The 12,564-nt window shown below is 39.4% G+C and overlaps 1 protein-coding gene across 1 annotated transcript; it reads left to right on the forward strand.

Annotated features, from left to right (window-relative positions):
- The first annotated feature begins 241 nt into the window (after window positions 1–241).
- LOC128378538 (apoptosis regulator BAX-like) lies at window positions 242–11,915 on the forward strand. Its single transcript, XM_053338101.1, has 6 exons — window positions 242–421; window positions 561–591; window positions 5,608–5,772; window positions 5,869–6,016; window positions 7,519–7,623; window positions 10,242–11,915. Exons 1-6 carry the CDS (start codon window positions 394–396, stop codon window positions 10,383–10,385), a joined length of 621 nt encoding a protein of 206 aa, XP_053194076.1. The 5' UTR covers window positions 242–393; the 3' UTR covers window positions 10,386–11,915.
- The last annotated feature ends 649 nt before the right edge of the window (window positions 11,916–12,564 follow it).

The following is a 12,564-nucleotide window of genomic DNA, read 5'->3' on the forward strand; positions in this document are numbered from 1 at the left end:
TAAGAGCCCAAAATAAAATAGGATAAACTTCCATTGAGGTGTAAACTCTTGCAAACAAAACACAACAACAACAACAAAAGAATAAATAAATAAATATAAACCTTTCCGGGAATCAACCGGAAGTTACAGTTTCATGTCGGTTCAAAGTATTGCGCCCATAGACATGATTGCGCCGCCCAGTGTAGTTCAGACTTTTTAGTTGGAGCGGAACCTGGTGTGTGTCTCAGTTTGCGGTGATTAACGGAAAATTGTTCGTTTTGTAGAAGAACCGAAGCTAACTTTGTGAGGTGTTTTTTTTAACGAGACAGTACCGGAGGAGGAAGCGGAGGCTCCGAGGAAGCGGAGGAAATTATCCGAGAAGTTTTCTGAACATACTTTTTTCTTCGTTACAGGATGGCAAGTGAAGGAAACGCCATGTCTGGTAAACTTGACCAGAAACTCTTCTCTACTTTGCTATAAAGTCTACTTCTAGCCTCCTATACATACCGCAGTATTGTTGTTTGTTATAGCTGTGTGTGTGTAGCAGTGTTATAACGCTATGTTCCTTTATTCCTCCACAGATGAAAGAATAGGAGAAGCCCTCATCAAAGAGTAAGTTTAAATATACTTTATTTATTACTCTTTAGAAAAATGTTTCACACAATGATAAAGAGTAAATATTGGAGGTTCACTGTTATATATTAATTTAATATATTTGCATGTAAATATCTTCCATCTGCAAAGATAAAAAAAAGAGGAAATGATCAGATCTCTGAGCAAATTATTATAAACAAATTAAATAATAAATAAATAAATTATTATATGATGAATCAACTAATCGCGCCAACCTTGCTTTAAAAATCCAGGTCAGTTCCATGGATTCATTTAGCAAATGTTGTTGAGTAATACAACCATTTATTAGTATTTTCTAGATATGGCACCTGGTGGGTCTATATCATATCAAATCATATTGTATATTATATATCATATCATGTATGTTATATCATATTAGGGCTGGGCAATATAATGATATGATATCAATATCGTAACATAAGACTTACATATACTTAGAGTCTGGATGTCATGATATCATAATATGGTGATATGGTATAAGTTTTTGAGGCAGCATTACAGTAAATTGATGTAATTTGAGCACTAGTGGTATATTAATATTTTTATATGGAGAATATCTCCCAAATTCCCAGTTTCCAGGCTCTATAATCTGCTTTTCTTTTCTTTTCTTTTTTTTTTTTTTTACATATAATAGTACAGTTTGAAGTTGTAAATATATGTAAATAATTTAGATTGTTTTAGATATAGAAGATAAACGTTAAACCACATTCCGGTTTCAGTTTTGTTTCACCATAAAACAGCTTCTTACTGTAAATCACACCACTAATTAACACTGTCTTTCACGTACATTGAACTATGAGAAAATTCTGCAGAGGTAGAACGTCAGAGAAATGTCTCTTGCAGTGACTGATGTGTCTGGAATGTTGACAGATTCGATTCTCCTGCCGTCTTAAATGTGTCAGGAAGGAAATCACCATCATCTTTATCTAATCTTTCATTTGCAGAGTTTTTTCTAGTCTTTGTTTTCACAGGAAGAAAGACATGCGGTTTTGGTTAAAATTTGAGTCAGCTGCAAGTCGTTTGATAGCACCACAACACTTCCATAGTGGAAGCAGGCGTAAGTGGTTAGTTTAGTGGGTTCATACAGGAGAAGTCATAAGAGTCACCATGCAGAGTAAAAACAGCCTCATGTTTGAATGTGCTGTTGCATCACAGAAAGGAAACACAGGAGATACAGAACATTTTTCTTACTTTTTATAGAATCTGTGAGGTTTAATTCATCAGTGTCAAGTAAGGCAAGGCAGCTTTGTTTATATAGTGCATTTCATACACAGAGGCAATTCAATGTTCTTTACATAAAAACAAAATATTAAACGATTTAACAGTAAGAATTGGAAGCATAAAAGCATACCATTTTTTTAAAAAAACAACAACTCGACTGATTTCGTACATCCAAGGATGCTTCTCCTTCAGTCATTGAGCAATGACTGGAGCCTTTGACCAGGAGGTCGTGTCATCAGGTGTCAAGAACTTCCATACTGACCAGTGTTTCCCACAGATCTGAAGGCAATGTGTGGTGGTAGTCCGGCGACCGACAGGGGGGGGGGGGGTTGGTTGGTTGGTTTCGGTAAACCGGCCGACCGGGGGGGGGGGAGGGGGGGGGCTGGATGATGATCTCGCTGATGGAGACACACGCGGTGTGCACGGAGGGGAGGGGCTGTGTGTGTGAGCTATGTGAGAGAGACGCGTGAGTGACAGAGAGACGCAGGGTGAGCAGAGAAAGGAAAAAGGAAATGCAGCTTAACGAATACGATGCGTATTTTTTAATGATGCGTTAAAAAAAATTAATAACGAAACGCAATATGTGGCGGCCGGTGTTGAATCTGTGGCGCACCGCCACGAATTAGTCTATGTGTGGGAAACACTGCTGACTGTGCAGGGAAGCCTCTGCGTCCAACCTCGACCGGGTACAACCATGCCTTCCAACCTTTGACCCTACAGTCCTGCATCTTTGTATCGCTCAGATTTCCTTTCAAATGCCTCCTCTCACCCGTCTTTCCATGGTACAGTGAGCTCCACCAGGATAATATTCTTTCCTTCAGTGGAGAACAATACTGCATCAGGTGTTTAAGGTGGTGTGGATGACATCTGGGAACTGGAGCCTTTTTTTTTTAGGTCTGCCCTAAGTTCTCACGATTGGGCTGACTGCAGGAGACTTGCCCAGGTGGCTTTGACCCCGCCTTGATGAACAGGCGGCTTGTTCTTATATTGACATACAGCCATGCTTTAAACTTCCCTGGGAGTCCAGATTTCTCGATTTTCTTTAGCGAACCCTCTGCTTACTTCTCAGTGCTATGGACATTGTTGCTGTCCTTTTTAAAAGACTCATCGTACCACTTTCCCAGATACTTGATGGGATTGTCCTTGATGAATGGGATGACCTCGCTTTATATGAGCAGATTATATTTTCCAGTGATGTTGCCCTTCCTAATAATCATGCTTCTTAATTTTCTGTGCTTGAATGTCATTGTAGCCCACATTGCCATCTTGCCTGCACATGGGATGATGTTGAGATTGTAAGGTCATCCATGTAACCCCTGATCGCTGGTTGTCTGACCCTCAAGTCCATCACTGGTCCTCTGGTTTCCTTTTCCCCTGCTTTGACGATGAGGTTCATGCCCATGACAAACAGGATGGGGGAGACCGTGCATCCCATGACAATTCCTCTCTCAAGGTGCCGCCACTGTGTGATGAAGTCCTTGAGCATCAAGTTGAGCATGATGGTGGGGGGCTCTGTCATGCCAATTTCGGGAATGTTCGTGTAGGGATAGACCGCTGTTTGGGTCCCTGTGTGTCTCCTTGAGAAATGCCTCCACATCCTCTTTAGGGCTAATCAGACTCCCAGATTTGGCTTCTCCTAGCAAGGACCTGGTGAAGTTGTAGGGATCCTTTATGAACTAGGCCCTCCTCTTCTCCTTCTCCTTCTTCCGCTTTCTTGTCTTTTCTGCCCTTCTTAGTCTGCAAAGGTGCTCTCGAAGGCTCCTTGTGAGATCTTTTATCCCTTTCCTTTCCTCAACGCTGCTTGTTTCGTACCTCCTGTTAAGGCTCTTGATCTCTTTCCTTACGTTGTTGATCTCCCTCTCTCTTCTGTTTGGTTGTTTTCCTGCCTTGATGTTGACCTTTCTTTCTATTGTTCCAAATCGTTCTTTTGCTAGGTTGTACGTGATCTCAGTGAGGCAGTTCACTTTCCGCTCTGCTGTTCCCGCTAACGTGACTTCAAAGGACTCTACCTACGTCCTCGTCAAAGATGACCCACTCAAAGTCGGACATCTTTGGCCACTTGATCTTCTCCTTCATGGGTTCAGACTGGGGCATGGCCTCTATGGCAATACTCCCTTGGGCTGTGGGTAACAACAGTGCCGAGAAATCGCCAGCACTGTGGGGGGCTTCCTGACTGGAGGTTTCCTAAGTCTGTGCGTTGAACCTATGCCCCCCCCTTCCCACACTTGGTCTTGGCCTGGTGTATTTTGTCCCTTGTTCCTGTCGTGGCCAAAACTGTTGAATCTGTCCCGTTGAGTCTCTCTCACCCCCACATAAACAAGACAATTAAGCACTAAAACATTTTAAGATGAGAGAAAGAACAATACAAACGGGTTAGGGTTAGAGTTAGTCTTCAGTTGCTTTTTTTTAAAGAGAGTACCATAATGTTGGAGCCATTACTTCAAAATGCTGTAAAAAACTAGGTTGGAGGTCATTTATTTTTACACCAGGAAGCGAACCAAGTAGGATTTCCAACAGTAAATTGGTGCCATGCTGTTAGTATCTTGGTCAGTGTGTCTGTATCAGTCAGCTATACAGAGCATGGTTTCTATGTACTGTACAAAACTTCCATCTTATCTGCTTTTATCATGTTTACTGTAATTGTTTATAATGGTCCACCCTTGTTGACCTTTGTGTGTTTTTATGACTGTTTTTTCTCTTTCGATTTCAGTACAGCGGAAAACAAAACAAAACCAAAACTATTAGTCAGAAAGTTCAGTGACTGCAGCTGATTATGAAAACTAAGTTTTCTGCTATGTGCAGACAGTCAGAACCGCTGCTGATCCACACTGTATCTGTATATACTGTATATAAACTAGCTCCACCTTCAGCAGCTATAACAGTAACATGCTGCTCTAACACTGATGCTTCACTATTAATAATCTAATGATGTCATATATAATAATATATCACTACTTTTACTGTAATACTGCATACTACATCACTCATAATACTGCAGTACTTTTACTGTAATACTGCATACTACATCACTATAATACTACAGTACTTTTACTGTAATACTGCATACTACATCCCTCATAATACTGCAGTACTTTTACTGTAATACTGCATACTACATCACTCATAATACTGCAGTACTTTTACTGTAATACTGCATACTACATCACTCATAATACTGCAGTACTTTTACTGTAATACTGCATACTACATCACTCATAATACTGCAGTACCAGTGTTTCCCACACATAGACTAATTCGTGGCGGTGCGCCACAGATTCAACACCGGCCGCCACATAATTGCGTTTCGTTATTAATTTTTTTTTTAACGCTAATTAAAAAATACGCATCGTATTCGTTAAACTGCATTTCCTTTCTCTGCTCTCTGTCACTCACGCGTCTCTCTCACATAGCTCACACACAGTCCCCCCCCCCCCCCCCCCGGTCGGCCAGTTTACCGAAACCACCCCCCCACCCCGTCGGTCAGTTTACCGAAACCAACCCCCCCCCCCCACCCCACCCCGTCGGTCAGTTTACCGAAACCAACCCCCCCCTGTCGGTCGCAGGCCTACCACCACACATTGCCTTCAGATCTGTGGGAAACACTGAGTACTTTTACTGTAATACTGCATACTACATCACTCATAATACTGCAGTACTTTTACTGTAATACTGCATACTACATCACTCATAATACGGCAGTACTTTTACTGTAATACTGCATACTACATCAAGCTTATAATAGATAAAAATGTGTGTCTCTGGTTGGGTGTGCAGGGTCATACAGGAGGAGCTGAAGGAGGTGCCCTCAGACGATGTCCCCCCTCTCACTCCGCTGGCCGTGGAAGTGAAGACGGAGCAGGAGCAGAAGATGGTGACCCAGCTGGGAAAAATGATCCGCATCATCGGCGACAGGGTCCGAGACGACAAGGAGTTCCAGGAGTGAGTGACCTCGCCGCTTATGAATTTTACTCACGTCACATTATAAGTTCTGTGAGTCTCATCGGTTCCTCTGCTCTCTCTGTGTCTGTGTAACAGTGCGATAGACGGCATCGCTCGCGGCTGCGGCGGGACAGAATCCACATGGGACAGATTCAAGAAAGTGGCGAACAAAGTGTTCGAGCACGGCATCACCTGGGAGAGGATCGGCGTGCTCTTCTACGTCGCTGGCAGGCTGGCTCTCAGGGTGTGTTAATGGGTTTACACTAAAGAGTTTGTTGAGTTTTGATGAGATGAAAGCTTCAGAATCAGTCCAATTTTACATGACATGGTTTCATTATTGTGTAACAGGTAATATGAATAATTAAATATATATTACAGTATTTAAATCATGTTTTATAAATGAGTTTCTAGACTAACACAGCTGGTTAATAGCTTCATTATCTGCGGTTAAACCTTAGCGCTCTCTTGTAGGAATGACAAGCTGACGTTACCACGGCAACACCGCATGAGCTATAGTCACAAGTTAGTTAAAGTCTGTGTAAAGTAAGAATAAATATGTGTTCTGAGGTTGACATACCACAAAAATGTGTTGTTAACCACCCTGCCAAATTTGAATGATTAAACAAATCGGCAAATATATGAAATTAGGCTTCAATGTTGTGTAAAAATCAGCCTCTTTCTCTGCAGCCAAACGCTGTGGGAGTGCCCGCTGAGTTCGCTGAAACTCCGCCCCCTACCAAGTGTCACCTGTCAATCAAAGTCACCACCTCTACTCGAAACATAGAAGCTACGTCTGAGAGCTTTCTGCTACTAACTCAGCTGCTAGCTTGGCGGCTAACTCGGCTGCTAGCTTGGCTGCTAACTCGGTGGCTAACTGGCTAACTGTAGACTGTCGTAGTAGTAGTGTGTGCTGAATGTATTTGTACCTCTACAGCAGTAGGGACGGGTTTATGCTAATCACCACCACGTGATTTTTCAGACCCGCCCACTAAATCCTGAACACAGAAATGTTGAAACACAGTTTGTGAAGCCTAGCTCCACAATTCAAATCTAAATGGTTGAAATGCTTTTTACACCTTTTTTAGAAATACATTTATGACCTATTTAATGTGTTTAGAAGAAAATGTCTGAATTCACTTTACGTGGTCTTTAACGTGGTAGCTAACATTGAGCCAAAGATGTTTTTAAGCTAATAATCATGGTGAATGTCAGGTAGCCTAAATATTTAAATGCATACTGACTGTGAATGTGTTAAAGTGACATAAACAGTGAGTGGAGAAGTTTAGTGTGACTTTAGTTAGCTTTAGTGTTCTGTAAAATCACAAATGTGTTTTGTAACTTTGACCTTGCATCTGTTACATAACCCATTGAAATGCTAATATAGGCCCGCAGCTATTGATGTGACTTTAACAGGTCTGTTATGTGTTAAAGTCTCAATCTGGTTTGAATTAGTTGAGGTTTGGAGATTTGTGTCTCTGTCTGCAGCTTCATACCAAACTTTACTTTTTAACTTGATTTGCTTCTCAAAATATGGAACTCACAATACACGTAAATAGTGATTATATTATAGCCCATACCTTTTATTAAGTAGAAATAACTGACAGTATATCAGTGGGAAGTAATGTCACATTCAATGAAACACAAGATTATATAGTTTGGTAAAAGTACTACTAAAAATAAAACGCTGGTGTTCGTGTGTGTGTGTGTGTGTGTCTGTGTGTGTGTGTGTGTGTGTGTGTGTGTCAGATGGTGGAGGCTCATCTGCCTCAGTCAGTGAGGGAGGTCCTGAGGTGGACAGTGGATTTCTTCAGAAACAATCTGCTTGGCTGGATTCGAGACCATGGAGGATGGGTACGTATTGTTTTATATCACCATGACTACAAATACTTGGTATGAGGAGAAACTTGTTTTTTCTTTTTTCACAAAATGAATGAATCTCATTAAAACAAACATGTTGAGTTGGTAAGTTGTTATAACAAGAAGCCTTCACATTAAGGCTAGACTGATACAGGATTTTTGGAGCTGATGCCGATTTTAGGGAGTGAAAAGAATCTGATGTTGATATATCAGCTGATAAATAGTTAATATACAGAATATATGATTTTTGCAATGATGCCTCAGATGTAGCTGTCTAACACTTGACAAAGAGAAGTAATGGAGGCAAAGCAAGGCAGCTTTATTTATATAGTGTATTTCATACACAGTGGCAACTCAATGTGCTTTACATAAAAACTAAATATTAGGAGATGATTGCACATGAAACATACTTAAAAAAAGAAAACCCAATTATAATAAAAAAAGAAAACAAAGTACAGAAAAATAGAAAGAGAGGAAGAAAACAAAAAGCTGGACTGTAATAATATAAATAATTATTTACTTTAAAATGATTAAAAGAATTGAAAGATTCAAATTTAAAGTGCTTTAAAAGACCTCAATCATAAACACATGAAAAAGAAACGTTAAAAACACAGAAAAGACATATATACATATATACTAAACCTGAATAAAGAATTGCCCATACAACTTTAAAAAATAAAAATATATATCTCTGTGCATATCGAACATACAAACTAGTGATACTTTGGTAGTCAACATTTTATTGAACCATTCAGTATGCAAAGGTGACCCGCAATAGTTTGGTACACCCCTCATAAAAAAAAAAAGGCCATTTCAGACAGATGTGTTCTCTCTAGCACTCTGTTCAGCCCATCTTCACAGCCTATCAGCTAATCAGCTCTAATGTTGGAGAAGAAAGGGGAAAGTAAGCTTCTGTAGTGATAAATACTCACAATGAACGATGTTGTATCTGCTTAAAGGGTACTTGATTATTGATTATTTGCTAAAGATAATCAAAACTGAGGGCATGATCTGATAAATATACCCTAAATTATATGTGATTAAATGTACTACACTTTTATTATATTATTATTATTATTATTATTATTACCTTTTAAAAGAAAAGAATGCAGTAACAAAAGTCACAAAACAGTATTGTAATTGAGAGAGTATATAACTCAAAGTAAGTGGGCATCAGTCAATGAACTGAGGTAACCCTTGTATAGAAGTAACTGACCTGAAGTAACCCCTGTATAAAACACTGAAGCTTCAAGGCCACACTCTGAAAAAACTCCATGCACCTGCGACTGGAGTTTTGGAAGGAATCTGATTTACTCGGGCAGAGGGGATTTCCCACTTTCCCACGATGGTCAGCAAAATAATCAGTATAAAAAGAAACATTTATCTGAGATCATTGTATCTATTTCTATGTCTGTGTTGTTTTGGTTCCGAGGACGTTTTGTTCGTCGTAGAATAAAACTCTGACTGCATTCAGCCGGACCACTCTTGGTGATTTTTCTGTTCGGACCTTTTGAAACTTTAACTTTTTAAAAATAAGGAATTATTGAACTGTTATATTTGCAACTACACTTGTCAAGGAAGGAATGAAGGAAGGAAAGAAGTAAGAAAGGAAAGGAGTAAGGAGGAAAATAGGAAGGAAGGGAGGAAGGAAGGAAGGAAGGACAGGAGGAAGTAGGGAGGAAAAGAGGAAGGAAGTAAGGAGAGAAGGAAGGAAAGACAAAGGAGGAAAAGAGGAAGGAAGGAAGGACAAGAGAAAGGAAGGAAGAAAGGAAAAGAGTAAGGAGGAAGGAAGTAAGGAAAGGACTAAGGAGGAAAAAAGGAAGGAAGGAAAGACAAAGGAGGAAAAGAGGAAGGAAGGAAGGACAAGAGTAAGGAAGGAAGAAAGGAAAAGAGGAAGGAGGAAGGAAGTAAGGAAAGGACTAAGGAGGAAAAAAGGAAGGAAGGAAATGAGTAAGGAGGGAAGGAAGGAAAGGAGTGAGGAGGAAAAGAGGAAGGAAGTAATGAGAGAAGGAAGGAAAGGAGTAAGGAGGGAGGGAGGAAAAAAGGAAGGAAGTAAGGAGAGAAGGAAGGAAATGAGTAAGGAGGGAGGAAGTAAGGAGAAAAGGAAGGAAGGAAAGGAGTAGGGAGGGAAGGAGGAAAAAAGGAAGGAAGGAAGTATGGAAGGAGGAGGGAGCAAAGAAAGAGGGAAGGAAGGGAAGAACAAAGGAGAAAAAAAAAAAGAAAGAAGGAACAGTCAAACAGACGGGGTCAGTTTGACCTGAGAGGACGACAGGAAGGTTAAGATAATATTAAGATACTGACACCAAACGGTTAACGTTCCCCAAAAACCCTGATGCACCCCAAACCTTAGGAACTGTACCGTTGCATCCGTAATACCCACTGATACTGATCTGTCATGGGGCAGTATCAGCTGATAATATCAGCTGGCCCATATATTGGTCAAGCTCTAGTTAATATGTCATTAAAACGAGAAAAGATGCAGTCAGTGCCTAAAGACACCACACTGTAGTCGAAAAAATTTAAATGATTGGTTTATATGGTTTGATTATGCTTCTTACTTCCTTGTTGACGTGTGTGTGTATGTGTGTGTATGTGTGTGCGTCCGTCCACAGATCAACAGTTTCTCAGATCTGGCGTCAGCATCCATGCAGAGCGTGTCATCATTGAACCCTCACAGCTGCAACCTCATCGTCATCTTTGTCACTGGCCTGCTCGTAGGAAGCTTCATTACCTGGAGGCTGATCAGACGGCTCTGAGGCTTACACGCACATACGCACACACACACACACTCACTCCAGACATGGGTCACCATCACATAAAGCAAAAAATTCTAAGTGTTTACCAAGTGTTTGACAGGACTATGAAATGTTTACTAGAGGGTTTATTATCACGTGACCATCACACATTTAAATAAGAAACGCAGAGAATCATTTGCAAAAATGTGCCTGATCCCCTCTCTCTCTCTCTCTCTCTCTCTCTCTCTCTCTCTCTCTCTCTCTCTCTCTCCTTTTCTGCCTTATCTGAAATCAACTATGCAAACTTGAAGGAGGTAGGCACTTTGGTGCTGTATCATTTTTAACAGCGTTTTTCTATGTAGAGCAATAATAATGTCAGACTTCTAGTAACACAGCAGTAAACAGGCACCACCACACTATAACGCATCAACAACAGTTTCTATACAACACTGATATCATAAGCAAAGTTCATAGACTAAATAGCACAGGACTTATGTTATCATTTAATATGATCAATTAAAGTCCAACTGAATGCAATTATAGTATGTTTTTATTATTCAAAGAAAGAAAAAGGGGAAGTATTAGAAATGCTCCTTTTTAGTCTCAGCTGGCTGAAAGAGCATGTAGGTGGCAGGAGAAGATAAAAAGGTGTTTGTTTTTTAAATTGTGCCTTAATTTTGATAGAAAGTAGAGGCAGAAAATGCAAAGGGATGACATGAAGGATCAGGTACAGTAACATTAAAAAGGTTTGGACACGTTATCTCATTGAAGAGAATGAGACGATGTGTCTAAACTTGACTGAAACTGTATATTAACCTGCTGAATAATCAGAAAGTGAAGATTAAAGAAAAGACGTGTTCATATGAGAGTTAGATAAGAATGAGACTGAAGCTGATGTGGGCGAAGAAATTTGATTGACTGTATAGAATCCAGGTATTCTAATGGATTCATAAAAAACTAGATACAATTATGACACCAAAGAGCAATAATATGAATCTCTTTTTCTCAAATGAAAACTCAGGACAAGTGTGTTTTACTGAAGTAGACACACACGTTAAATTTAATATCAGTTGGACTTAATATTAAAGTGAAGTCACCAAATAAAATAGTGATAACAATATTATAATCATCAGTTCCTTTTTAGAGATATTTTAAAAGGACGCTGATGGATCTCTGTGCTGAGGTTTGAGATATCATTAGCTGCTACTTATTTTAATACTCCCTACATTTTTATTAGTCTTGTCACTGCCCACTTTGCTTATGCTGCCTTGAAACTAGACGCCTTAAAGCTTTAAACAAAAAAAAACAAAACAAGAATCAACAATTTGTGTCATATATTCTATATATGTAATTTCTTATAAAAAGCCCATAATGTTTAGTCATTTAGAAAATGTTGTAATAGTGTAAATCACCATTAGTTTACTGTGAAAGGTTTTATTTGCACAATGACCTTATTATTGGTTCAATCATGTCCACTACCAAAGCTTAAATCTTTTTGAAATGTGACTATGAAATGCTGTTGAATTAAAGCCATGTCACTGGAAGCTCAACTCTAGCCTGGCTGCAGTAGACTGATCTCATTACAACACCTTTCAAGTGTTTACCTGTTTGATATTGTTTCAGGATTATAAGTTCAATGTATTTAAATGTTTGATCCACATTCCATGCAAATAAGTGAATAGGCAGTTGTAGCTCATCACAGACGTGTCATTAAAGCATATGCATTAGCTAAAAGTAAGAGTACATATCGGTACAGAAATCACAAGCAATTGATTGAGGTCAGTTTATTTTTACACTGTAAGATATCCCACTCACTACATATATTTGTCATAAGTCAATGTAAATGCCCCCCACATGTTTTAAATTATATTTAAAAAATGATGATTTGAATAATTTGTGTCTGATGTGTTTTTGATCCGGAAATGAAAAATAAGATAAGAAGATAATTTATTGTCTTTGCATCATACCAAGTACAATAGTACAAATCCAGGAGCTACGAGTATACAAATATTGTTTATTTCAAAAGTTGGAATGGTGGCAGTGGTGGAAGAAGTATTCAGATCCTTTACTGAAGTAAAAGTATTAATACAGCTATGTAAAAACACTCAGTTACAATGTAAAGTCCTGCATGGAAAATCCATTGCACTAGCTGCAGAGTGTAGTTACAGTCCATGTAACAATAAAGTAGAGGTAGTATTAG

This window comes from Scomber japonicus, chromosome 18, assembly GCF_027409825.1.
Source record: "Scomber japonicus isolate fScoJap1 chromosome 18, fScoJap1.pri, whole genome shotgun sequence".
Taxonomy (NCBI): Eukaryota; Metazoa; Chordata; class Actinopteri; order Scombriformes; family Scombridae; genus Scomber; species Scomber japonicus.

What these genes read in the sequence shown, in the direction of transcription:
- LOC128378538 (XM_053338101.1), top strand. Translation starts at nt 394, where the DNA reads ATGGCAAGTGAAGGAAACGCCATGTCTG. An exon ending in TGAAGGAAACGCCATGTCTG is followed by an intron (nt 422 to 560) that starts GTAAACTTGACC and finishes ATTCCTCCACAG; the next exon opens with ATGAAAGAATAGGAGAAGCC. An exon ending in TTCGAGACCATGGAGGATGG is followed by an intron (nt 7,624 to 10,241) that starts GTACGTATTGTT and finishes GTCCGTCCACAG; the next exon opens with ATCAACAGTTTCTCAGATCT.